This window comes from Phodopus roborovskii, unplaced genomic scaffold (assembly GCF_943737965.1).
Source record: "Phodopus roborovskii unplaced genomic scaffold, PHOROB, whole genome shotgun sequence".
In the NCBI taxonomy this organism is placed as follows: Eukaryota; Metazoa; Chordata; class Mammalia; order Rodentia; family Cricetidae; genus Phodopus; species Phodopus roborovskii.
This window is the reverse complement of record NW_026126645.1, coordinates 6,583,237-6,610,720: the sequence shown is the minus strand read 5'-3', so window position 1 is coordinate 6,610,720 and position 27,484 is coordinate 6,583,237. Positions and strand designations below refer to the sequence as shown.

General features: G+C 52.4%; 1 protein-coding gene across 1 annotated transcript; it reads right to left on the bottom strand.

Moving 5' to 3' along the window:
• Nucleotides 1-3,515: 3,515 nt before the first annotated feature.
• Rcc2 (regulator of chromosome condensation 2) lies at nucleotides 3,516-26,888 on the bottom strand. The gene is made up of 14 exons (XM_051173764.1): nucleotides 26,749-26,888; nucleotides 25,862-26,001; nucleotides 25,096-25,383; nucleotides 19,665-19,758; nucleotides 17,330-17,473; nucleotides 14,952-15,083; nucleotides 14,497-14,585; nucleotides 13,480-13,594; nucleotides 10,427-10,593; nucleotides 9,004-9,184; nucleotides 8,685-8,790; nucleotides 7,893-7,965; nucleotides 6,222-6,299; nucleotides 3,516-5,728 (listed from the first exon to the last, which is right to left on the bottom strand). Exons 3-14 carry the CDS (start codon nucleotides 25,372-25,374, stop codon nucleotides 5,624-5,626), a joined length of 1,563 nt encoding a protein of 520 aa, XP_051029721.1. The 5' UTR covers nucleotides 25,375-25,383; nucleotides 25,862-26,001; nucleotides 26,749-26,888; the 3' UTR covers nucleotides 3,516-5,623.
• Between the last annotated feature and the right edge of the window lie 596 nt (nucleotides 26,889-27,484).

The window sequence follows — 27,484 nt, the reverse complement described above, 5'->3', positions numbered from 1 at the left end:
CTGGAGCCACTGGCTCTGCCCACCCCCAGTGGCATGTGTGATTCCTGGTGCATTGGGTTGGAGGGAATGGGGAGCCTGGAGAGTTGGGGTCCTCAGAGCTACCAGCTTGATGAGGGAGAAAATGGTGTGGGGAACTGTCTCTATACAATACAGAGCAAAAAATAAAACATAACTACAGAGCAAATAAAACGGGTAGGTGTTCTGAATGCATCTTAGGGGTAGCTTGGAGCTTTCATAACTTGGCAGGATTTCGCCCCTAGTAGTTTTCTGAATTTATAATGGGCAATACAGCTGGACTTCCCCAAATGCTTTGGACTGATTCAGCTAGGCCACACTGTCTACATTCCAAGCTGGAGGAAGCAGCAGGGGCAGCAACTAGTAGCTGGCCTGCATTAGAGGGGACAGGCCTAAGGGGAGTGATATCCTGCAGGAGGCTGTGGTCTCAAAACTGTCCAGTAGCATGAGGGATAAAGATGGCTGGGTGAGCCTTTGCTGGTTCCCAGAGCCTGCTGTCTCATCTGAAGTGTCCCGGCTCACTGGCCATGTCAAAGGCAAGTGCTGTCAACAGTGGAGTGGTTTGGAAGTCTGGCACCCTCAGGATCTTCCTATGCTCAGAATTGAACTCCATAAGTCACTGGCAAACTTGAACACAGACAGGCAGTGGTGGCACATGCCTTTCGTTCCAGCACACAGGAGGCAGAGGCAGACTGAGTTCGAGGCCAGCCTGGTCTACGAGGACAGCCTGGTCTACAGAACTAGTTCCAGGAAGGCTAGGGCTGTTTACACAGGAAACCCTGTTTTGGACACCCCCCCAAAAAAAAAAAAAAACCTGAACAGAGTGGCTCCCATCCCGTGAGTTGGGTCTGGAGCCAGCAAGGACCCCCATACTCCCAAGAGTTGTTCGTAGCAGAGTAAAGTGGGCTTGCTTGTCTGAAGCAGAGGGAGCAGGATCTTATCCCAAGTTGACCTGTAGGGGTTTCCTGACCTACAGCTCTATCTTACAGTATGTGTGCCCTGGGGGAGTCACTTGGTGACCTCAATCTACTAAGGGGGCTATACTATCCCACAGATCTATTCAGGGCAGATGGACAGATGGGCAAGGACAGACTCAGGCTAGCTACAAGACCTTAGAATGAGGCCAATGCTAAGACACTTCTGGTCAGGGAGGTCACCTCAGGACCTGTGTCCTGAACCTGTAGCACCTTATGGTACATCCACAATTTGGGATGCACCACCCTACTTGAGGGTGATGTGGATAAGAAAACTAAGGGTTAATAATCCATTTGTAATAACCCCTAGTCACCTCCAGAAGGGCTTTTTTGTTTTTCGCCCAAGCCAGCCTTGAACTTCCTACATAGCCAGAAATGACCTTGCGGGCTTTTGAGATGGCTCAACAGAAGAATGGGACAACTGACTCCCACATCTCCACGGGTTAACATTACCACACAAATGTAGACACTTTGAAATACCGATCCTCTTGCCTCAACCTCCAGAGGGCTGGCATGTGCAACTATGGTTAACAGTGGGAATGGAGTCTGTTGGTAGTAGCACACACCTTTAATCCTAGCACTCAGAAGGCACAGGCAGGTGGATCTGAGTTGGACGCTGGCCTTGTCTATGAGTTCCAGGACAGCCAGAGCTGCTATAGAGAAACCCCATCTAAAAAAAAAGCAGTCGGAATGTAACAGCTCTGTCGTGCTGTACGAGCACTCTGCCAACTGATTGACAAGCCTAGCACAACCTCTTAGATAGCACTACGCCCACGCAGGCCCTGGAGCGGCTAGAGAGGGATGTGTAGTTCAGAGGACCCAGATCCGAGTCTCCGCACCTACATGGCAGCTCCCAACTGTAAATCTAGTTTCCGGGTCTCTTGTCTTCTGGCTTCTAGGCACTACATGGCCCATGATGCATCTATGAGGGCAAAACACCCATACACGTAGTAATAAAATTTTCAAGCTTACTCACTTGCTGTCCACCTTCTGCTGACTCTCCATCTTGACCCTCCTCCCTCCTCGTCTCCTAGTCGCTATCTTCCTTCCTATTGGCCAACAGTGTTTTATTCATTAACCAGTATGAGAAACATATACAGAATGACATCTCCCATCAGTAGTCCACTGGGAACCAGGGCCTCCTATGACCCCACAACACGTCCCTTCCCAACATGGGCAAGTGTATGATGGCTGGTCACCTGGGGCCCTCACCTTCATCCTCAGGAGCTCATGACAAGCTAGGCAGGCTGCTGGCCTCCCAGGCAGCTTCTCCACCAGCAACTAACTCGGCCTGCAGAACCAGGCCTTGCCAGGGCAGCATGTAAAAAGGTCAGGGTGGGGTCTCTTCGACTCTGCAGCAACTCCCCATAGGCTGTTTTTGTGGGGTGGGGGTAGACCTTTTGGCAGTGGCTCCTTCCTGGCACAGATCAGTCCAGCAGCCCCCCTTTCCTGTGACCAAGTTCATCACATGACTACAACTCCCTTCCTCCATAAACAGGAACAATGACCCAACCTCGAGACTGTTGGGTGTGTGGTGCAGATGACAGCCAGGATGTGTGGCAGCCCTTGGGGACCTCAGTCCAAGCAAGGTCCTTTAGCATGAAACAAAAAGCTGACTCCTCTGCACCCCCTGGTGGATAACTAGCCAAACTGAAGGGGCCAGGTAGCCTCCGATCTCTTATGAAGTCTGGGTGTTACATGTGTGATTACTGACTTTGACAGACCCCCTTGTAGGGCGAGGGAGGATAAAGCTCACTGTGCACGCTTAACTCATGTAGGTTTGATTCCCAGGAACATACCCCCAAAAGGCCCAGGCTGAAAACCTCTTAAGGTCAACATTTAAGTTAGCATGGTGGCACACACCTTTATTCCCAGCACCTACAAAGTAGACAGCTAGATCTGAGTTTGAGGCCAACCTAGTGTACACAGCAAAATTTCAAGCCCAAGACCCTGTAACCCACATTTAACACACCCGATCCCAGGAATGTCAACGGCTAGTCACTTTCATGCTCAGCATGACTCCCTTAACCAAGGGCTGGGTAAGATTTACAGTGAGGGCTGACACTTTACAGATGCTGAGCACCCAAAAAGTAGGATGCCAGCCTGAGCTATATGAGATGTCCCAACCACAAAAAGGGTCCTTGAGATGGGACCACATGTGTTCTGGAGCACCTCTGTGGCCCTCTGGCCATCACCCCTTAGAGGTAGGGTAGTCAGAGCTCGCTACATCTCTGGAGCCCAGGATGGCCCAGAAGCTCCCTAGGGGACACCTATCTTTAAAGATTTACTATGTACACAGTGTTCTGCCTGCACGTATCCCTGAAGGCCACAAGAGGTACCCAGATCTCATTACAGACGGTTGTGAGCCACCACATGGTTACTGGGAATGGAAATTCAGGACCTCTGGAACAGCAGCCAGTGCTTTAACCATCTCTCCAGCCCTCTTCGGATACTTATGGGGCACTTGCACAGGGCTGAGGATGCAGTCCATGCTACTGAAGAGGAAGCAAGAGAGCCAAGGCAGAGTAAACAATGATGCCATTTATTTAAAATGTTTACTCCAAGAAATATATATATAAAAAAAAATAAGACAATTAACAGCACTAAACCAGGCACCTTCAACCGAATCACATCCTCGCTATTCCCTTCATGCTACCCTCTTGTCATGACCAGAAGACTTCAGGAGCCCACAGGCAGCCAGGGTAGTTCCCACCCAGGGCTTCCCACTGTCCCCGTTCTAAAGGCGTTTCCCAGTGAGAAAGCTCAGGTGGACATTTTAGTCTAAAGGAAGGGGTTGTGGTCCAGCTCAAGGATCTCTCCCCAGAAGACACTTTCCGTGCACTCCCCCTCCCCAATGCTCTATCCAGGGGTGCTAACCCCTGGCTTTAGTTTGCTCCCTGGAAGATGAGCCCAGTTCAGCTCAGGACTACTGCATCCTCGACCCTCTTGGTGACCACACAACTCCAGGAGACCTCCAGGACAGGAGCAGACACTGAGCGGCACTAGCCAGAGAGACCGGGGAAGGCTCAGGCGGCAAGGGGAGAAGCAAGGGGTGGTGTCTGGGGTGATCTGGACAAAGCAGGTTAGTTTTGCAGAAGCTTGTCCCTGACTGACTATATAGTCGGGCACATGATGGGAAATAGTGGGAACTCGGATCCGTTCCCGCCAGGCCATGGCACTGGCTGAGACAAACACACCTCGCAAAGCCAGAAGCTGCTGTGGAGCGCTGGAGCAGGAGGAAAGCGACAACTAGATCATTTTTGGCATTTTAACATAGAGACATCAACAAGCGCTACAACAGCAAGAACGAAACCGTCAATGTGAAGACCAGAATTAATTTCCCCACCCACCCAGCCTCACACTTCAACCCTTCTCCCGGTCACCTCCAGAGCACCACTGAACTAAACCTAGTTAAAGCAGCCCAGACCCTCTGGAAACCAAGGGTCCCAGCCCGAGCTGCCACCACACTCGGGTCCAGTGAGGAGGGATCCGGGAAAGGCACCTCGGAACTCAGCTGCAAAGTCAATAATACCAGGACGGGCTCGGGCAGAGGGCACTTGTGGGGATGTGGGTGGCAGTCACAGCATCTGCACTGACACGCGGGGCAGGGGATTTCATCAGGAATCCCAACTATTTGGTACCAGAGCCAAGCAAATGCAAGCGGCCAAAGAGCATTGGAGCCAGCAGAAGAATGGCTAAGTCTCAGAACAGGGTAGCCATCCCAGGCAGAGGGGGACAGCAGGAGCGGACAGGAAAAGCACGCAGGCGACAACAGTGGGTCACAGAGGACTGAGAACACACTTGACTGCTGGCTGGTCTCTAACTGGTAAGCATAGCCTGGGCTCCACAGGGAGCCAGAAAACCAGGCCCTTCAACAACACAAAGGTTCCCCACCTTGCCCACCCCCATATCCCATGGTCCCCAATTCTCATTTGGACTCGAGAGCTAAAGTAGACATAAATGGCTAAACACAGACTCCAGAGGCCCCATGGCGGGGGCGGGGGCAGGTAGGGTGGAGGTGGGTGGGGGAATGGCTGGTCCTACAAATGCTTCAGCCAAAAGGCAGTGGGCCTTGCAGACAGAAGTCAGCAACAGCTACTGGGAGAAGGCGAGGGGCAGGCGGGGAGGGCCTGCAAGCGAGTGACCAGGTCTCCGAAAGCGGGCAGGCGGGATTCTGGGTGGAGACCGACCACTGGGGATTTTGTGGCCTACAGGCTGCTGGTTCCTGGAAGGGCCGTTTCTGACTGGGAAAGTGGCGATTTCTCTCCCACGTGGCACCCACTCGGATCACAATGCTAATTATGGCTGGGATGGGAGGGCTGGACAAGGATACTCAGGAGGGGGTGAAAAAGAGTACAACTTAAAAAAAAAAAAAACCTAAATGCTCAGAGTTCCTGCCTGTCTCGTAGAAAGGCAAGCTGGCTATGAGCAAATGTTTAATCAAACATTGAGGGAAAAAACACTTTGGAAAGCATACAGAAAAAGGTAGTTAACGTTGAATTGCTTGGAAACGGAACTGCAGGGATGCTAACCCAATGCACCTTGGGTCAACTTTTGTTTCCTAAATTCCTTGTCTGACTTCTGGTCCCAGTGCACGTGAAAATGACAGCTGCCACGAGGGAGTGCCACCCGCCTCAGAGGGTACGTGGGGTGTACTCAGGCAGCCTTTTGAGCTTCTCTTTCTCAGCCTCACTCTCATCCCGTGCTATCACCAAGGAGTGCGAATAGCCCATGGCCACCTGCAAGAAAAACAAGGCAGCGATACCCACAGGTGTCGGGTGCCAAAAGCTCGACAGGCTCAATGGGGCTAGAACCTGGGCTGGGCCCTGGGAAAGAAAAGAAACCCTTCCCTCCTCCCTAAACACCTGGCGTCTCAGGACCGGGACCATCCAAGCCCCATCCTTCCCAGGACTGCAGGCCCGGGCAGAAGCCCGTGGAGACATGTGGGCAGGGACCGGGGTTCAGCTCCACACTGCACTTGCCCCTCCCCCCAAATCATAAGTCAACATATATAATCTGCTCAGGGAACTAGTCCCTGACCCTGGCTATGGCAAGGACCCCAGTCTGAGGGAACTGGGGGGTGATGACCATAGAACCAGAAACTTGCCCTTTTCCTGCTGAGAGCTGCACCCTCTAAATACTCAACACAAGGACAGGAAAGCCAGTCAAGAGATGTCACACAGCTCAGCAGGCTGTGAACAGTTATGACATCCACCGCAAGCCCGCACTCACCTGTTCTGAGAAAATGCCATCCAGGGTTTTCACCTCTTGAGCTGCAGTGGAAGATTTGGGCTTGTGGTCCCCATACCCCTGGAGAGACAAAAACAGACTGTTTCCAGGTATCTCTCACTGATGTAGGAGACCAGGACCCAGTCACTGTGGTTATGGAACAAACTGTGCAGAGCCCTGAGATGACAGTGGCTGACACAACCTACATACACAACCAACATCAACCGCTGACACACCTGCCAGCCCTGATACTTCACAGGGAGAAAGGAGCTGATTGTCAGTGGCAACGGCAGATAACCAGAGGTTAAAAGGAAGCAGCCAAAGGCTGCTAGGGAACACTGGGCCAAGGGCAGTTGGTCCTGAGGCTTCTTGTCCCACACCCTGGTCAAGCTCCTTCTAGGCAGACTGTGCATCTTTCCAAACCCAATCATACCCCCTGAAGATGTATCACCTCCCCGCCCCTCAGGCTTTCCAAGCCCACCATTACTAAGATTCCAAGTTGTGTTTAGAAGAAAAGAACAAAACAAAACATTTTTTAATTTTGTGTTTCCAGCCGGGTGGTGGTAGCACACGCTTTTAATCCCAGCACTTGAGAGGCAGAGGCAGGCAGATCTCAATGACTTCCAGGACAGCCAGGACTGTTGCCATCCATCTCTCTAGCCCCAGAAGATCAAGTATTTATTGACAGAGGGTCTTGATAATGTAAGCTTAGGCTGTCCTGTAAGTCATTAGGCCACAGACACTACACTATGCAGTTCAGGCTGCCAAATGCCAAAGACTATTTCTGATGGGCCCCAAAAGCTATCCAACAGCCAGGTAAGGTATAGAAGTAAGCACCTTTAATCCTAGCACTCGGGACACAGAGGCAGGTGGATCTCTCTAAGTTCCAAATCAGCTTGATCTACAGAGTTCTGGAGGAGCCCGGGCTACATACAGAAAACAAACACATCATCCATCCTTCTCTGCCACACAGAAGGGGGTCCTGTGGGTCTGGGAGCCCTGAGGAGCGGCTAGTGTCTCATGGAGGCCAATGATTACAGCTTGAGGGACAAGGACAGCTCTGTCCCTCTGATTCCACCAATGAGGAAACTTCTACTCCCAAAAGGATGATGAAGTAAGAAACCACAAAGATAAAGAATCAAAGGCCAGCCACAGGAGTTACACAAACCCCAACCGGCCTTGGCCTCCTCACAAAGACTCACTGAGCTAGGACTTAAGATTCCTGTTCTTAGGATGGGACAGAGCAAGGTTACAGCCAAGGGCAGCCGCTCCTGACCTCACTCCAATCACTGGGGGTGAAAACCAACCATAACACTAGTTTGAGAAACAAAGAATAAAAGCATCCATGTGGCTGGCCTAATGACATTGATCCAGAGCACACCAACAACCCCCGCTGCCTACTAAGCAGAATGTCTGGAGGCCACAGGATGACACACGCAGCTCAGGAAGACACTGCTTCCTGTGAACGTGGACAATGGGTCCCAACAGTAGGAAAATATCCCACAGGCCTGAAGCCCCGGATGACTCGTTCTATAGCACAGACTGCAAGCAGTCTCGCTACCACCCAACCAGGACAGTTCTGGAGGACAGGGAAACAGCACCAATCTTCCTCATGCCCATTTTCAGGCCTGTCTTGGCTAGTGCAACTCTGCCAAGACCCTAGGAAGGGCTCACCAGTTCCCCGAAGGTTGGCGATGGACCCCAACTGATGGTACTCTCATCGGCTGCCACAATGATACTGCTCTTCCTGCAAATAGACAGAAGTTGTCACCACCTACCCAAAGCCACGTGTGCCACTTGATCCATGTCAAGGACACCCCTTAACAAACCCACCTCCTTACTGCAAAGTCAGTAAGGAAGGGGTGAGGGAAATGTGTTTCCAGGGATGGCCCACATTCATTTCCAGGTCAATAGCAGGGCCTCACTGCCCACCATCTCTGTCCTGGTGCTCTCAGAGGGAGAGTCCTTTGGGAAAAATACCAAGGTGGGAGGGGGGTCATTTAAGGGACAAAGTGACAATCCATCCTCAAGGAACCTGGGGCAGGGGTGGAGGACACACACAGGGGACCAGGTAATAACAGCTCAGAGCCAAGCTAACCCACACACACCCACATTTGTCACCTATAAGTACTGGGTAATTCAGCAAGTGCCCTTCAATGAGGACACCAAATTAAAAGTCACACTTCACACTCCTGCTGTGCTGAGAAAGTAAAACCCTAGTTTCCAAGCTGCAGTAACAAAAACTTTCAACTTTACTTTCCATGAAGGAAGGAGTCACCTAGCCTAGCCAACCAGGTCAACACACTCCCCTCTCCCACGTTTTTGGGGGTTTGGTGTCTCTGTCCAGCCTGGAAGACCCCGAGTTAGCTGGCACAGCAGCCTTCCCAAGAACACAGGCATACAGGGCACCCAACTCTCACAGGAAGGAACCAACACCATTAGCCCTGCCTGGGCACAGCCACTTACCCACAGGCGAGACTCCGGATCCGCCAGCCACAGAGGTCTTGTACTGCTTTCGGGTACATGGTAGACTCACGAGATGTATTGGTGGCCCCCCAGAAAAACAGGCCACCTAGAAGGAAGCAAAACACATTAGTGCCACAAGCAAGCATCTCAGGACACCAAAGTGAAGGACATCTGCTTGAAAAGATATTGCAGAGTCAGCCAGGGACAGTCATGGCGTGGCTGTGGGACCTTTGAGAATAGGCATCCCCAGAGGGGAAACCCTGGCCCTGGCTCCAGCCATGGGGACCTGGGAAGCTGGGTGGGGGAAATGGACACTGACCCACTTCACTGACAGCAAAGGAGCAGGTGTAGCCGGCGTAGATCTGGGTTGCGCCACGCCCTGGGAAGTCGAACAGCTTCACCAGGCGAGGCACCATCTCATCCTTCTGTTCAGCATGGCCCAGCCGGCCATAGCCACCAAAGCCCCAGGAGAAGACTCTCTTCTGTGAGTCCAGGACCAGCTGCAGGGAGAGGAGGCACAGGCTAAGACACATGGGTCACACAAGGCTTCTGTCCAGAGGAGCTGGGACAACAGCAGAAGGCAAAGGCAGCAGGGAAACTTCCCACTTTTGAGGCAGGAAGGGAGCTGGCCACACAGACAACCAGCAGGGCCGAGTGCAGTGCACTTCCTTTATGGGCACGATTTCCCTTATTCTCTCAACCTCCCCTTTCCTCAGCAGAATCTAACACTTCCAAGTTCCTATTACAACACTGTCTAAACTACAGAAACAGGAGGGAAGGGCTGCGACCTACCGGCTCAGCACTTGGCTGTCACAGGTGCACACAGACGAGGCAGGCACTGGTGTGCCAGCTCTTTACAAATTGCCTCTTTGGTGTCTTCGAGGTTTCACATCTACACCTCATGATGTGCAAGCTCCGCATGGAACAGGATGTATAGTTCATGCCCAGAGCACTTGCCCACCACATACAAAGCCTTAGGCTCCATACCCAGCAACGCAAAACATGTAACATGGGTTGCCCCAACCAAGATTAAAAACAGCATCCCGGTTTAAGGACTTGCAGGCACCACCAAGCAGGCAGTGTGTGGCCCTGGGATTCAACCCTGGGCTTCCTGTCTGCTGCCAAAACAAGACCCAGACCAGACGCCCCTATTCTCAGCAATAAGGGCCAGTGACAGGCGCACACCTTTCATCCCAGCACTCAGGAGGCAGAGGCAGGCACATCTCTGAGTTTGAGACCAGTCTGGCCACAGAGCGAGTTCTAAGCCAGTCAGAGCTACTAAGTCAAACACTATCTTAAAAAGAGGGCCAGCAAGATGGCCCAGCAGGCGAAGGCACTTGCTATGCAAGCCTGATGACCAGATCAAACTCATCACACTTTGACTTCCACAGACTCCAATAGTGCCTGTGGACTCACAGATACAAAGACCTCAAGATACAGATCATCTATCCTCCCGTGGTTATTCTGCTAAGATGACCTTTAAGGAGGCACCCTCAATAGTTAACCATTCGCACCTTAGCAAAAGGTAACCTACCTATCATACTGACACCATGAAGTGTGTACATGGGGTGGGGGGTTGCAGACATACACCTGGACGTTCATGTTTGGACATATCTGTAGTGGTCAGATCACGACGGGAAACTCACCCAGCACAATGACATAGCCTGCGCAAGACAGATACCTACCCCAGAACCAGTCTACACCAGCATGGTTCTTGACAATGAGAAAGAAAAAAGGCTTACTGTGTGGTTAGCGCCACAGGCTACATCTCGAACCACCACATTCGGGACAGGCAAGATCTGCCCATCCTTGGTCTTCTCGATGAAGATGGCCACCCTCCGGGGTACCAGCTCACAGTCATATTCTATCCGCTGTGCCCGGGCAATGAACTTCCCATCTGAGTTGTGTCCTGTGGTGAGCAGAACCAGAAATCAACAACAGCAGAAGGCATGGAGGCAAGGTGCTCTGTTTGTACGCCACAGGCCCAGGGGAACCCCCTGCCCCCACCCAGAGATCCAGCCAACCCATTTGGTCATGAGCTGGTGGGTAACACAGGTCATTCTTCTAAAATGCACATAAACAAGGGCATCTTACACAATAGGACCATAACTTGGGAAAGACCCTACACATACTCTGGGAGGCAAAGGAAGTGTGTCTCCTCCCGTGGCTGAGGTCACAAAAGTGACTTCACAAAGGCTCTCATCCTAAAGACAATCTACCAAGCACCCAGTTGGGGAGCTCTGAGGACCTCCAGAAAGGAAAAGGTAGACATCATCACTAAAGCACCAAAATCTCAGTTTCTGTCTACATTTAAACATGCTGTAAAGGACACAAAACCCTGGGATTCACTAACCACCTGCAAGAAGTCACGAGGGACTGGGTCAGTACTGGCTTCATTGGTGAGGGGACTGCCTGGTGCACACCAGGCAAGCTCCAGCCCAGCACTGGACTGGCGTGGCTGTGGCCCTAGGACCAAGCACTTTCTGGCTTCTTGCATTGGTGGTTTGTACCAGCACTTAGAAGGCAGATGCAGGAAGATCACGAGGTAAAAAGCTATCCTCAGCTACACAGGGGATTTCAAGCCAGCCTGGGCTACACTGTGTCTCGAAAACAAACAAAACAAACAGGTGGCCCACACCTTTAATCCCAGCACTCAGAGATAAGCAGATCTGAGACTGAAGCCAGTCTGGTATATTCTAGCCTAGTCAGAGATACATAGCAAGGCTGTCTCAAAAAACCAATGTAAATAAATGAAACCACCAAACAAACAAACACAAGTCGCAAGGGCCAGTCTGGACCCCCAGCCAAGATCCATCCTACCCTGACTGCTTACAGCCCAGAGGAAGCAGTGCTATAACAAGTAACAAAGTGTGGCTGTATCCACCTGGCAGGGAGTAGCCTGTGGGTGAAGTATCATGGCAGGATACTGCCTGGTCCCCAGTGCGGTGCTGCTCTGCTCATCAGACCTTACAGGGAGTGATGTGTGGGTGCTATGTTACAAAAACACTCTTGGACCCCAGGCTAACCAAGCATGGCAGGATGCTGGGCTTGGCTTAGAGATGCTTGCCTTCTGTAAGCAGCACAGATCACACACCACTGGGAGGTGACAGGCTGAAAAGCCTGAGGCCACCAGGGACCTCACCATCTTTCCAACTTCCTTTAAAGGTGTTGCAATCTGTAGTGAGATATGCACCTTGTCCCCACCTGTGGCATAGACCATGCCCATTGGGAGTGGAGACAGGGCCGGATGTTACCTGGGGGGAACTAAAGCTGAGGAGGGGGCTTAGAGAGCGTTCTTGCTTGCAGCACAGGGATAGGAGTACATCCAGAGGCATCCTTGGGACCAGGAACCTGCTGGTGTTCGTCTATGTAGTATGCATTCTTCCTGAATAAACATCTATTAGGCCTCCCTCAATAAACATCTATTCGGCCTGTCTGTTTCTCCTGATCCTTATTAAACATCAATAGCACTCAGCACCTGGCTGTGGTCAGAGTGCAGGCAACACTCCCTCCAGGAAGGGGGTGGTGGCTACCTTCTCCCCTGGGAGGTATTCAGTGCCCTCTCCCGGCCAGCCGATCATTGCAGGGAGTGCAGCCCAGGAGACCCTCCTAAAATCATGTTTGAATTCTAAAAGCAATGTCTGTACCAAGACAAGAACAGAACTGGGAGTTAGGCTGTGTTTTACTTTTGAAAACAGATTTTACTGTTCAGCCTGGCTAGCCTATAACCCATGTGAAGTATGCCAACCTCAAACTTGCTGCAATCCTCCTGCCTGCTTCTCAGTTGCTAGGATCACAGGTGCCTGCCAGCCACCACACCTGGATCTGAGTAGGAATGTGCCTCAGAATGAGAGGTGGGTTCCATAAAAGAAGGCTGGCTCCACCAAGAGGCTGTCTAAAGGTGGCAGGGAAGCTGCACATGTAGCAGGAAGCACAGAAACAGACTTCCTGTGCTGGGCCTGGGAATGGCAGGAGGCCTGCCAGTGGCCATGGAAACAGTTTCTCTAACAGCCCCAAGAATTCCCTGGCAACCAGCACGGATGTGCGTAAGGGGTTGGTCCTTCTTATTCACTTCTGACTCAAGGTATATTTAGTTTCACAGAGTCACTGTTCCCTGAAGTCTAAGGCCAGAGCAATGCTCTGCTTCTATTTATATTCTCCCATCTGCGCACTTGTAATGACGCTGGGACCCAGCAACCCAGATCTTGGACTGTTGCAGGTTGCTCAGTCGCCAGCAGGGGGCGCCCACACCTTGCCTCCAGCTCAAGACTGGAGGAGGCACCAAGAGCCACCTCGGAAAGGAAAATGGAGACCTTGCAAAATTCAGGCAACAAGCTTCACTGGCTCTGAGGACAGCTTTCTGACCTCCTCTTTCTTACGCTCTGTGCCTGTGTGCCTGTGTGACGTCACAGCGGTGAGGGATGAGCTGTGGAACAGGCCAGATGCTCATCCAACCAGATTTCTAGAACCTCTTACGTAATTCTCTCACTTCCAAAATCCATGAATCTGGCCTTTGTCCTTTCTGTCTGAGATTCTCACACAAATGGATTTCCAAACCAAAAGAAAAGCTTCTTTGCCAGACTCAGTCCTGATGTTTTCACTGAGGTAAAGCATTGTGACCCTTGTAACCTGTGAGTTAACAGCAAGCTGTTCCACGGAGCATGAGACGCATTTAGCCGGTAGCAGCTACTATCTAGATCAATTACCCACACTTGTAACACGTGTGCACAGCCCCACACTGCCTTCTGGCTCTACATTTACAGTTAGATTACAGAGCTTTTAAGAGACTCCATACCCAGCTGGCCATATTCAGGGCACCCAAAGGAATAGAGGTTGCCTTTGCAGTCCATCAGCATGCTGAATTCAGCTCCGCAGGCCATCTTGGTAATTGGCTGCCCGTTGTACATGATCTGAAAAGAAAGACAGGCAACTTTCCAGCTCCTTCAGTCTTTTCCTCATTCCACCCTGGTATGAAACAACAGTGTGCTCACGGGGAGGGGGATTCCACGGTTTCCAAAGGCAGCCACTTGAGCACACATGATCACAAAGCCAACTACAGGGCCCTTACTTAACTGCTGGAGACCCCCACCCTCCCAGGACAGCAGAGGCCAAGAACATTAGCTCTTGTTCTGGGGCTCTATACTCTGGAGTCTTCCAGCACCACCACCACCCCCAATCATCAGGCTCAAGCACAGGGACCAGGACTAGGGACAGCAAGGCCTTATATGACCCCAAAAGCTCACTTCTAATGTTAATACTGCTAGCGGCCCCAGCTAGGGAAATAACAAAAGCAGGGCTTCTGTGATGTCACCCAGCCTGAAGGAGCTGTCCTGTTGCAGTCAGGTGTCAATGAAGATGTGAGCCAGACACAAAATGGCTCAACCAAGGACTGGGACAGCAAGTGACAGGCTGGTCCCGCTGCACAGGGCAGAAACCAAGTGCAAGGTCAAAATTTAGTATCTGCAAGGTAGTGGTGGTGCACACCTTTGATCATCTGCAAGGTAGCGGTGGTGCACACCTTTGATCTAGCACTTGGAGGCAGAAGCAGAGGCAGGGGCAGGTATCTGTGAGTTTGAGGCCTGCCTAGACTACAGAGTGAGTTCCAGGACAGCTGGGTGCTACAGAGTATCCTTGTCAGGGGGTGGGGTTGCAAACAACAAGAAAAAAAGACAGTGTCTGTATGCTGAGGGGACCCTTGCATCCCATGGTGGGGTTGACCCAACATAGCTTCTCTCCACCACACTTCCCCTTGCAAAGCATCACTGTTCTCAAACCAAAGCTGCCCCAAACCCACACACAACCTTGCTTGTACCTGAGCAGGGCTTGGGACAGCATCTGTCTGGTTCCCAAGGCCCAGCTGTCCCATCTTATTCTCTCCAAAGGCAAACACGGAGCCAGTATCTGAAAGGACAGAGAACATGGCAGAAGGGGATGTAAGGGTGAATGTTATGCAAACAGCTCATCCACCAAGTAGAGCCTGAGAGTGAGTGACAGAGAGAGAGAGAGAGAGAGAGAGAGAGAGAGAGAGAGAGAGAGAGAGAGAGAATGCCCGTCTGTCCCATGGACAGCAAGGGTGCAGAACAGAGCTGAACCCTGCCACACACAGAACTTGGTCTGGGCTCCCAGGGGCCACCATAGGGCTCTCACTGCCTTTAGGGAGACACCCATTAAACCAGGACATCACCTTCCTTTTGACACTGACCCAGAGTCGTAACCATCTTTGTGGCCTTTTGCCTCCACTAGAAGGAAGAGAATCCCCCCTCTTACCTGTTAACGCCAGGGTGTGGTTGCGCCCACATGCTGCCAGCACGATTGCCTCATGGCTGAGCGCCTCAATGAGTCTGGGGGCTTCAACCCGCTTGGTATCACCATGGCCAAGCTGTCCCTTCTCATTCCGACCTGTGGGGGGATCATGGCTGGCTAGGTAAGCAATGCAAGGGTACTGGGGCAGCTCCTACTCTCATCTCCCAAAGCAAACCTTCAACAAATCCCTCACGATAAGGACGAGCCCGGCTACTCTCCCTACTGGAATTGCCCCCAGTGAAAAGGGCAACCCTGAATATATCCCAGCAGGAAGTGGCCTGCTACAGGACCATTCCAAATGCAACACCAGTCTGTTACCCCAGGAAATGTTTGGTGTTCCCTGAATGCCCCACAGGCATTAAGCTCCAGGGAAGAGTTCCCACTCCTCATGCAGCTAGAGGGGTCTGATACATCTAACTATGGCCTTCACTTCTTATCTGCACCCTCACCCTGTTATAAAAGCCCAGCTGGAGAAATGGCTCAGTGATTAAGAGCCCTGGCTGCTCTTCCAAAAGACCAGGGTTCAATTCCCAGCCATTCACATGGCAGTTCACAACTTTCTCCTACTCCAGTTCCGGATCTGACCCTCATAGACACATGCACACATGCAGGCAAAACCCTAATGTACTCTAAATAAGTAAATATAAAACAGACCCCAGCTCCATGTACCCTCACGACAAGGGAAAGACAGACCTGCTCTGAACACGCCCCCTGCCTATAGGGCCACCTCCTTCTAGACAGCTGCTGTGTTGTATGAAGGCAAGCAGGGACCAGTCCCTATGGAAGCCCTAGCAATGCACAGCTCTTCTAGGGAGCCCTGCTTCAGCTTGGGATGGACAATGGGTAGGGGGTTTCAGGACAGCCAGAGGCCCTGAAATCCTACCAGGTAACACAGACCCAAAACATACCCCCGGAGAACCCCAAAATCACCTCTCACAGATACACACTAGTAAGTTTAGGTGGACTGTAGAAGCTGGAAAGTGAGAGCCACAGGCAGGATGGGGTTCACACTAACCTTACCCAGTGGAAAGTGTCCCTTCTGGTTAGTTCAGTCATGAGATGGGTAAGCTGAGCCATAGTAGCCTGCAAGAGGCAGGCAGAGCAGGTGACTAGCCTCCCTCCCAGGAGATGGGCATCAATTAAAGGGCTGGCTTGAGGGCTAGCACTGGGCAGGTGCCAACTTCAAGAGGAGCCTGCCATGTCCAAATTCAGTGAAAGGCAGACTGGATGCAGCTCAGAGCTGCTCAGGATGCCTCCTGGTAAGTTCCCACAACCCTGCTGCTGCTCCAGGGAGGCCCCCTCTCTTGTCACAGAGTCTGTCCTGAGATGCAATGGAGCACCTGAGTGCCAGTGAAACTCGGCAAGGACATCAGAGAGCAGATACTGAAGTTGGGGACACTGACCTAAAAGGCCTTGGTCAGTGTTGAGGACAAAGCATCAGGGAATGGGGGAGGGGCCCTATACCAACCTGGAGAAAACAAAAATTGGGACAGATGTTGGTGTGTCACCCAGAGCCTGGGAGGATATTAATTTGGGCCACACACACTTGAGATTTTTTTTTTTTTCAACAGAATTATAAAATTAGCGAAGTGCAGAGAAGATGGCAGATGTTAATATATTTGGACTCTGGTACAGCAGCTCATGAAATCAGCAAAAGAAAAAGGGGAGAGAGACTTAAAAAGACTAAAATAAAAAACATCATATAAACTAGAAGCCAGCCAAAGGCTAGAAATGAATGAAAAGCCAACTTCCCCAGTTGCTCAAGTCCCAAGGCTTGGATGCCGTGAGCCTTGGGCAATACTTCCTGCACTACCTGGAAAAAAACGTGCGCGCTAGGGAAATCACAAGGCAGCCTGGCAGGAGGGGGGCTGAGACACAGGAGGAAAGGAAGGTGTGGGCAAAGGCCCTAAATCAGACCTGAGGTCAGGAGCCACAAGGTCTCAGCCATGAGACCTCAGATGTGTTAGAAGTGGCATTCAGAGTGGTGAGAACCCAGGCCTCATGCCACATGGTACCACGAAGCAGGACACGGGCTAGGTGAAGGGACAGGTCAGGAACAGATGGCTGATTGGAAGGATGGCAGCATCGAGATCACATTTGTCTCAAGTTCAGAACAACAGTCTCCAAGGAAAATTCAAACAACAGGAACTAGTCAGATGGCTTAGCAGTAAAGGGTCTTGCTGCACAAGCCTGGAGACCTGGGCTCACAACTTCAGACCCTACATAACCGTGGAAGGCAAGGACAGACACCCAAATTGTCCTGTCCCCCAACACACGCACGAACGCACGGCTTTAAGTCACACTTCAGAGCATACATGTTAACAACCACGTCTACTACTTACCCCAGCTCCACAGCTTCCCTTCTGTGGTGATGAGGAGGCTGTGGGCAGCACATGAACCTGAAACCACAGTCCGGACCCGGACCCCCGACAGGCACCCATACCTATGGGGCCCCCACAAATTCTGACCAAGGTTTCGGTAAGCAGCTGCAAAGGGAAGAATACAAATCAAACCTCTGCAGAGCACAGCTCGACAGTACACCCAAATGTATCTCCCAGAGGTCACCCAAAACCAAACCTGCCTGGTGTCACTGGCCATCTCCACAGTGATGTCATCAAACCTCTACTCAGACCTACACAGCTTCCTGGCCCCCAACCCACTACAGGGCAGGTCTGGCCTTCCTGCATCATCTGGAACAACACAGGCTCACCTTTGGTTCTGTCCTCTGCACCCCAGGCCTCCCAACAGCCAAAAACCAGGTCTTACTGAGCAGTCTTCAGTGTCCCCATCGTCCTGAGACCCACTTGCTTACTTAGAGAAAGGTCTGTGGCCACCCACTCAGCTTCACCCACAACTAGGAACCTCAGCCTGTCACCTGTCTTGCCCACCAAGCCACTTCCAAGCATGTCCTCTCATGGCCCCCACTAGCCCTTCAAATTCTCTGGGAAATCCATATCTAACTTTGCATTGTACCCCTTATTTAACCTGTACCACACCCCAAACATCCCATCTACTATACCATGGCAGGCATCAGGGACCAGGCCATGGTCCTGTCCTTGCCAGGCCTCACGCCTGACCCCTGGGAGCTACCACTCCCACTTCCCTGAGGCAGGGGAATGGCTTTCTTTTACCTCCAGGACAATGGCTACCTTGAGAAACAAGCCACTACAGTTCAGGTGGCTCAGACACAGACAAGTAATGGATCAGAAAGGTTTTCCACTGGTCACCTATGAGCTGCAACAGTACTGGGCATCAGAGATCAGGGTGCCGCAGAGAATGGCCTGGTTCTTGAACTAGCTGGCCCAGGCAGACCTGGCTCCCTGGTACCCTGTTAACACCTTTCCCCAAAGAGAACACTACCATCAGCCACAAGAACATTGGGGTACCTTCCTGTCCCAGGGACCACCTCCTCCATTCAGTTCAAGTTAAAGTCACAACCTTCCTGGCAGTGGCCCCAGCTCAGAGCCAGGCTGGTAGACATTAATCCCAAAGTTTTCAGACCCCCAGGAACTGGTCCTCACTACAAGCTACAGCAAAGACCACCATGCCGCCACATAAACAGGCACACTAAGGGTAAAGAGCTGCAAAGATCCAAGAGACAGGGTGGGTAGCCCCTTTACCTGCAGGTTGGTGGGAGGGAAAGTTTGCCTAACAACTCTAGGCAAAGTTACAGACAGCCTAGACATAAGTGAAACTACACAAACCTCCTTTGGAGACAGGGCCAGGAGTCTCCCTGGGATGGGTAGGGTGGCAAGACTCAAAACCTAGCCCGACCTGCTCTGATCTGAGGCTCAACTTCTGGGCCACGGAGGACATGGGAGGCAGAGGTGACAGTCAGGTCAAGGCAGCCCTGCCATGTCTGCAGGGCAATGGACACAGCGGAGAGCAGGAACCCTGTGTACCCTAGCTGCAGTGGCCACTGTTTACTCATGGACTGGTAGGGGCCCAGGGCTGTACTGAAGGATGGGCATCTTCCACAAGAAGGAGCAGTAGTTTGTTAGCTGCATCTGTACCACGCAGGACCCCCTGACATCTTCCTGGGCAGGATGATGGCCAAGGCCCCTAGGTTTGGGTACTAGGGTGTGACAGTGTTCAAGTATTTGTTCATGGGCAAAGCAATGCTGGGAAGCACTTTGGGTGTGTTTCCAAATGAAATTAAGAGCCAAAGTGTGGCGCCGAGCCAGCCCTCTTCTCCAAGAGGCCTCTCAGGAAAGGACCCATCTTCTACAGACAGCGGGACACAGGGAGCTGGCAGGACTATGTCCACTCTCCGTAGCTTACCAGTTCCACTGAGTTGTTCTAAGAAGCCACCACGTAGCCTATACATATCCGTCCATTACACCTGACAAATGTCTAGGGCCTTGCAGCACCTCAGAACAGAGCCGGCCTCTTCCTTGTAGTGAAAGGCAATCTTGAGGACTCACGTCTGCTTGAGAACTGCACTCCCGAGTAATCTGAGCGTTTTAAATACAGGACTGTGGAGGCACGCATGCGACCAGGTTCAACTCAAATGCACACCCTCACCAGAGTACCTTTGTGGCCTCAAGCAATTTGCTTGGCCTCTCCGAACATGCCCACAAACACAGAATACCTACCTGGTGGACAGCTACTAGCACTCCACTGGCCACCTGGTTTATAAGAAGCAGTCAATCACATCTTTCAGACAGTTTCTCATACCTTGCTGTTTAGGCACTTCCTTCCGTCCAATCAAGTCCCAGTTGGTTGCCCCAAAAATCAAAAGCTGCCCTTTGCACTTAGACCCTTCAAGTTTCTAAAGAGAGAGAGAGAGAAGGCCAAGGATTAGCTCATTAAGGCTACCTGCTTGCTGCTGGCCCTCCACACAGCTGTCCTATGAACTGTAAAAAAGACGAGGATGCTCTCTGCAGCCTAGACTAACCTGAACTCACATCTACCAGCCTTGGCCATGCACACACCGCTGCACCCGGCTTGAAAGTTTAACTCTTTGCTGATGCGTTCACACTGGCCAGACAGAGGTCCCATCCAATCACCCCCCTCATCTATATGCTCCAAGGTGAGCGACCCCAAGGCCATCCCTGGAAGTCACTTAAAGTTTGAGCTCAACACTAATGCTAAGCCAAAGGAGAGCTTTGTTCTCCCCCATTCCGTGCAATGAACTAGCCATGCACAAAACCAGCCCCCAAGTCTGGGGATCTAGGAGCCACATTCTCTGAGGCCAGCTACACATTCCCCACTACGGGCATCATGGAGTCCTGGCAGCCTTCATCAAGCCCTTCGTGACTTCTGCACGGTCACCATGACATCAGTCCTGTGTGCTGGCCAGAGGAACAAGAGACTTTTAACAAGGAGGAAGGAAAGGGGAGTCATAGCCAGGTACCTAACTTAATCGGGGAAGACGGGGCTCAGCTTAGGTGGTGCAACAGGGTCTGATGCAGAGGGCCATCCATGGATCGTTCCATGCTGCCTACAGCGGGGACCAGTAATGAAAGGGGGACCTTGTCACTAGGGCTCCCAGTGAAGGTGACTCCCTGGCCCCTCTGTGTTTAGAGACAGGATTTTGCTCTGTAGTTCTGATTGCCTCTCAATCTCAGTGGTCCTCCTGCTTCAGCCTCCTCAACACCGTGAGTCCAGGGATGGACCATTTTCTATTCAGTCACTCATCTTAAACACAATCCACCAGCCACCAGGACTACTGAGCCCCCAACACACACAGAGCTAGCATTTTAAAAGGCCACTACACAATCACGGGCTGCACCCATAAAAATTATCAGCACTCTTTACTGTCTTAAATGTCAAAATACATTATTATTCATTCTGTCCTTTCAAAATTACTTGTGGGCTGTTGTACTGGCTCAGTGAGGGAAAAGGACTCAATAGTGCGAAGCCTGATGACCTGAGTTCAAATCCTCAGGATCCATGGCCTCTGCATGCCTATACTCACACACATATCTCACATACACATGAATAAATAAAATGTATGGTTTTTTGACCAAAATGCACTTTTTTGCTTTGTTTGATTGAGACAAAGCCTCACTATGTGGCCCAGGCTGACCTCCATTTTTTACAATTCTCTGTATCAGCCCTCCAAATGCTGGGATCACACCCAGTTTCCAGATGCACTCTGTAGGGCTAGAGAAAGAAAATAACCCAGTGGTTCAGTGTTTACTGCTCCTGCAGGAGACCCGGGTTCAGTTCCTAGTTCCCGGTCAGGTAGTGAGTAGCTCACATTTCTCTAATATCAGTCCCAGGGGATCTGGCACCCTCTGACCTCTGTTCATATAGGATGTAAAGCAGGTACACACACAGAGAGAAATAAAAATTAGCATAAAAAGCAATTAAATAAAGTTGGTTTTTAGGCTCAATCTATGTACCTACCCCTCCACCTCCACCCCTAAGAGGCCCCTTTTGAGCTCTTTGTGGAAGCCCGGAGCAAACCAAAACTGAGCAGCAGCTGCAGCTCCAATACCTCCAAGCCCACAGTGCTTGGAGCTGTCCTGGACAACACACTCCACATTTTATTTTGGGGGGAATCTGACCTCTCAGGTTTCCCCATTATTATGCAACCCCTACCTCCAGTCAGATCCAGGAGGCAGATGGCAGGGATAGAGCTTTGAGACTGGCTCCTCAGGGCCAGGCCTCACAGGGATGGAGTAGCCTCCCTTCTCAATTATTCACGAGTGTGGAGTGCGGGAGCAGCCTTCCAAAGTCAGACTCAAGTTACCTGACGGTAGACGGGGGCCTACGTTCCCTTTCTCCTTTGTTAAAGGCAGGTGTGGCTGGCATAGCCTACAAGCTTTGCCCACACAGCACTGGGCCCTCTTTATGACTATCACTAGTGGATGCTCTACCATTCTTCAGGTCAGGACTTTGAAGGAGCCCCAGAAATAGAGGGGAGAGGCCTCAGAACCAGCACTGACTCCAGGCCAGACCGCATTCTACTTCTGACATGGAGAAGTTCAAGGGCTCCCAAGCTCAGCACTCACTGAGAGACACTCAGCTAAGTCTCATGGGTGTTGTAGCCACCCGGAGCCCTGAGCTCTAAAGACCAAGGGCAGGTGGCCAGTATCGACTGCCATCCCGAGGGCTCCTGAAGCATTTCAAGCCAGCTAGCATGTATATGAAATGAAATCCCTGCCCTTCTGAAAAAGCTGTCTGTAGGCAACCATGCTTGGCTGCCCATGAAAAACACGACCTCCTAGCCTGGCCCGTTTCACACCATGGATCCTTGTGTTCTCACTGAGGATGAGGGACTGCATCCACTGCATCCTCCAAACTGTTTACTAGTAACCCAACAGTTCATCTCCCTACAGTTTGACTCCCCTCCTCCTTATGGAATAAAAATTTTAATCAGCGCTATTCACAATGCCCTTTCAATCAAAGCCCCCATCAAAAAAAACCTCAGCCACAGAACTGCAACAACCTATCCCATAAGCCTGCTGGCCCTACCCAGGGGATCCCAGTGAGCAAATGGATATGAGAAGGCTTGAGGGCCCAGTGAAAGAGCATGTGCTTAGCCCTGGGTTCAGTCCTACCCAAACATCAAAAGGAGGGAGAGAGGGAAGGGAGGAGGGGGAGGGAGGAAGAAACAGGAAGGAAGGAAAAAGAACAAGAAAGTGGTTTCCCTGTTCTCTGAAGACTAACCCAGACTACAATGTGTCTGCACTGTGTCTAAAGGCCTGCACAAAGACAAAGCCCATCAGTCCAGGATGGGTGAACTCCATTTCACCTAGCTACCTACTTCCCCATGAGTGGTTACAAATACAGCCTGGGCTCAGATGAGTTAGTCAAGGCAGAAAATGCATGAGTATCTTCAATCAACAAAATGTGGAGTTCCTGGCCACAGCAGTTTCTGAATTATCACCCAAGTACACTTTGCAAGGCTGAGAGTCAACCTTTTCACATGTCCATTTTGGAGACTGATGCACTGGGATGAAGAGGACCACGGAGCAAGATGCTGGCAACAACAGTCCCTGAGGGCTATCAGCCCTCCCTCCCACTGCAGGCTTGGCCATCATTCAATTATGTTCACTAAGAGTGGACAACATGTCTCAGGGCCCATAAGTCAGGTGGTGGTGGCACATGCCTTTAATCCCAGCACTTGGGAAGCAGAGGCAGGTGGATCCCAGGGTTCTATAGATCGAGACAGCCAAAGCTACTACATAGAGAAACCCTGCCTCAAAAAACAAAACAAACAAAACTCACACAGAGCTGGACACCTGCACTATTCACTGGTTTCTGAGGACACAGGAAAGACCCTAGGAATGATGGATCAATCAGGCTCTGCCTTGAAAACACAATAGCCATCCTTCACAACTACTTGTGAGCCTGGATCCTCAACTGACCTACAAATTGGCTGTTCTGTCTTTCCTAGAACACCTGACATGTGAGCAAGTGGCTTATCTCCCCCAAGCCCAACACCACTGCAAATTCAAGATAAGAGAAGGCAGCCTAGGCTTGTGTCTGCTCTGTGAAGTAACTTCTGAAAAAAAAATCAAGAGATAGGTAGCCTACTACAGCAAACAGCCTATAACCTGCCTAGATGAGAGAGACCATGATGGCCCTTGGGCTGGGGACATTGAATGGCCTGCTGGCCTAGGCCTGTGGGAATGAATGCAATGCTGTGTGTGCTCTTGTTCTTAAGCCAAACTCACCAACCCTAAGGAAAACAGAAACTCAAGGCACATTCTCCAGGTGCAAGTGTATCACTTCTGATTCCCCACAGGCCCCTGGCTTCACCTACCCTATGGCCCTGTACTGACCAGAGAGGGGTTCCTACAATGGTAAGCCCCTAACTTTAAGGTGACAGACACAGCTTTTAAGTTCCTGTTTCTACACAGAAGGGAAGTGAACTGTACACATAAAACACAACTGCAGGGGCCTGCTTCACTCAGAGATGACATCTCCCGTTTGGACACAAGGTGCCAATTCCAATACAGGGTTAGTGGAGGCAGAGGCAGGCCTCCGACTCTCTCCTACACTTCTTTCTTCCACTCCACGTGAATCCCTCGGTGGGTTAAGAATGTCTTTCCGGACTACAGAACTCACTGTTCTTGCAGTGGACAAGAGCAGTACAGTTGCTAGCTCAGATACAGATTATCCAATTCCATGTGGCTTTCCCAAACTCAGAAAACCCGGCTCAACAGAGCTAGGACTCCATCATGTCTAACTTCTTAGCATCGTCCTAACCCTCAGAGCGGAGAGTAGGAGGGCAATTGGTGAGTTCCTCTTTTAACACGCTGGCGGAGACCATCAGCCTATCTGGGAAGCCTACCTCACTCAGGGTTCCCCTGCATGCCCAGCAGAGTTTTCAGGGCTGTTTGTGAAATATGATCACGGGCATGACCTGCAAGATGGTGAAGGGCTTTCTAGTGTGTCTGGACTGTGAGGCGCCCAGGTCCCTTTACCCTTGTCACCTCTCCAGAGCATCCTTAGAAACAAGGGTGGCATGTGGTCTCCTGCCTCGGCAGAGGGGAGAGATGTACCAAAGAAAACTTCCACAAAGTTCTAGTAAGGATGCTGCGGACCCTGGGCCGGGCTCCCACCGGCTCTGAGGGGGCTTTTCCCGCAAGTTCAAGTTGGATGGCCGAGACCAGAGCGTACAGGAGGACCGGATCCACCCCCCCCCACAAACCGGCCCCACGCCGCGGCCACCCCAGGCAAACAAAGCCCAGCGCCGCTCTGCGGGGGGTCGCGGGTGGGAGGAGGAGAGCCCCCGGGCGGGGAGGGCCTCCGACGAGCATGCGCGCTCACACCCGCGCGGGCCCCCACCATGCCCCGCGCGCACCGGCCGGCCGACCGCGCAGGCTACACAAGGAGCATGCGCGCAGCGCGCCAGGCCCCGCCCCCCCGGGGCGCCCGAGCCGCAGCGGCGGGAACCTCAAAGCCCCGGCGCGAGCCGGCAGCTCCCGGAGGGTTGCCCTCCCCCGGAGGAGGAGACGCGGGGGGGCAGAGGGGGGGCGCACCCGGGGGACAGCGACAGCCCCCGCGTGGCCACGCACGCCCGGTCCCCCCGGCCCGGGACCAGCTCCTCCGAGTCCCCCGCGCGGCGTGGGGGAGGGGCGGGGCGTGACCCCGCGGCGGCGCCCCTCCCCCCCCAACCGCCAACCGCCCGCGCCCCCGCCCCACTCACGACGCGCTCCTTCGTGTGCTCGGGTTCCGTGATAATCGCGGCCGTGCCGCCCGCCTTGCCCGCCGCCGCCGGCCTGGCCGCGCGCTTGCCGCCGCCGGGGGCCCCGTCCAGCTCCGGGCCGTCCTCGTCGCCGCTGCTGCCGCCGCCGCTGCTACTGCTGCAGCGCTCGGGCCGCTCGCGCTTCCTGCCCGCGGGGCCGCCGCGCCTCCGAGGCCCCGCGCGCGCCGTGCCGTTGCCCGAACTCGGCTCCTCCCAGGCCGCCCCCTTCTTCCTGGGCATGGTCGCGGGCTGCGGAGGAGACACGGGCGCACAATGCACGGGCGGGCGGCGGGGCGGGGGAGGGGAGCGCGGCGCGGCGTGGGCCGCCCCACCTGCTGCTCCCTCGCCCCTCCCCACGCCGCGCGCCACGCGGGGACCCCCCTCAGCCCGGCCCGGCCCCGGGCACCTGCGAGCACGCGCGGAAAGAGGAACTTTGGTGGCCCCCCCGCCCGGCCCCCGCTGCCCCGCACTCGCCCCGTCTGCTTTTTTTTTTTTTTTATTGATTTTGAACAATGGGATCTCTGTCTGTCTCCGATTAAACCACGTGGATCCGCCTTCCCCTTCTTATTCATTCCGTCCCCCAACCCCCCCTTCCCCAGCGTTGTGTTTTTTTTTTCCTAACCTTTCTCGTGGGGTGGGGGGAGAAAGAGGAGAAAAAAAAAAAAAGAGGAAAAAAAAAACTTTCCCAGACCCTGCAAACTGGTCCCTGTTGGTTTTCAGCCCCTACCTGGTTGGAGTGATGAGAAAAGGGGAAGGGGAGCGATTGAAAGACGGGTCGACGGCTTCTTCTGTCCCCGGCCCGGACGAGGGCTCCAGCCCACTCACCAGATACACTTAAAATGTAAATACGAGCTTCCAGAACAAATGCTACAACACAAAACAGAAACACATGTGCGGCCGGGCGGCAAGCGAGCGCGCGCGCGGCGGGCGGCGAGGGGCTCCGGGCGCGCGCGCCCCCTATCGGCCGGAGGACCCCGCGGCCCGGCCACCCACCCGAGCCTGCGTCCCGGGCACCCGGCGCCACGCCGCAAGCCCCGCTGGGCCTGCCGCTGTGCGCTCCGCACGCCCTTTCACGCAGCGCGGCCTGCGCGTCACCGGCGTCTTTGGGGCTCCAGAGAGTGTCAGATTCTCTTGTTTTTTCCTCTGAGCGTCTAGACAGGTCACCTGAGGACAGTCGCTGGAAAATAGTTGCTTTGCTCACGCAGCAGCCAACCGGGGACGTGCCCTAATTGAGTGATTGGAATGAAAGATGAATACAATTTGAATAACTCTCCTATTTAGACAGAGGATAGAGTTTATTCACTGTGGATGTGGCCCTAAGATGCAACCGGGTGCTGTTGCGCGTTCAAGTTACATAAAGGTTTGATATACTAAGAACTTAGTAATTATCCCGGGGGGGGGGTGGAATAAGTGGACTTGAAACTACTTGTGATGGGAAGTTTTTCTTCTTCTTTTTTTTTTTTTTTAAGCATTTTTACTGCGCCCCCGTACAAGCAAAACAAGATGCAAGGGTGCTAGATGCTGAAAATACTGACGTAGAGAACAAGGTCTCTGCCCAGTTCGAAGGTAGAGTAAGGAGAAAGATAGAGAAATAACCGAAAGTGTGGTACTTACCCCATTCCAGGATCAAGGAAGGCGTTTCCTGGACAAGCTGAGTTGAGCAATTTAAAGAATCCGACCTGCCACAAAAGGGGTAGAAAGCATTTTCCCAGCACCATGGAGTAGTGCAGGGAACCCGGAAGGGAAGTGGCCAGAGGTGCTGGGGTGAGATTAAAGTGTCAAGGCTGAGGAGTGGGGAGTCGACCGGGGCCAGTTCACAGAACCGGGCTGGCAATGTGCAGGATTGCCCATTGGAGAAAGATCGACTTGGCTGGTACTAGGGGAAGGCTTGCATCGCAGTATCACTTTCTCCTCTACCAGCTGTTTCTTTTTTCTTTCTCTTTGGGGTTTTGTTTTGTCTCAACGTAGCCCAGGCTAGCCTGAAACTCACCATGTAGCCCAGGCTGGCATTGCATTTGCTCCTTCCTCCACCTCTCAAGTGCCTGAGTTACGAGAGAGTTGCAAGTTTCTTTTCGGCAACTTCCTTGGTTGACTAGAGAGTTCTAGGGTCTTTGGGGTTCATTCTTTATTATATCGAGAAGCAAGTGGGGGGGGGGAGTGGACGACATACACATATCTGAAGGCAAACAGACTCCGAGCGAACCAAATCTAAATTGTTTGATACAGTCACAAGTCTGTGTGTCCTGAGAGCTGGATGCACTTATGTAAAACAACTCCGAAAATGAGCCTCAACTGGTGCATTTCGGAGATATTCCGGTCAAGAGCACCGTTTGAAAGCCTCTTAATAGGC

Excerpts from the sequence above, each read along its gene's own strand:
- Rcc2 (XM_051173764.1), bottom strand. The coding sequence starts at position 25,374 with ATGCCCAGGAAGAAGGGGGCGGCCTGGGAGGAGCCGAGTTCGGGCAAC. Across the intron at positions 7,966-8,684 it reads ATCCGGAGTCTCGCCTGTGG|GAAGAGCAGTATCATTGTGG; the intron begins GTAAGTGGCTGT and ends GTCTATTTGCAG. Across the intron at positions 6,300-7,892 it reads CGCCAACCTTCGGGGAACTG|GGGTATGGGGACCACAAGCC; the intron begins GTGAGCCCTTCC and ends TTGTCTCTCCAG.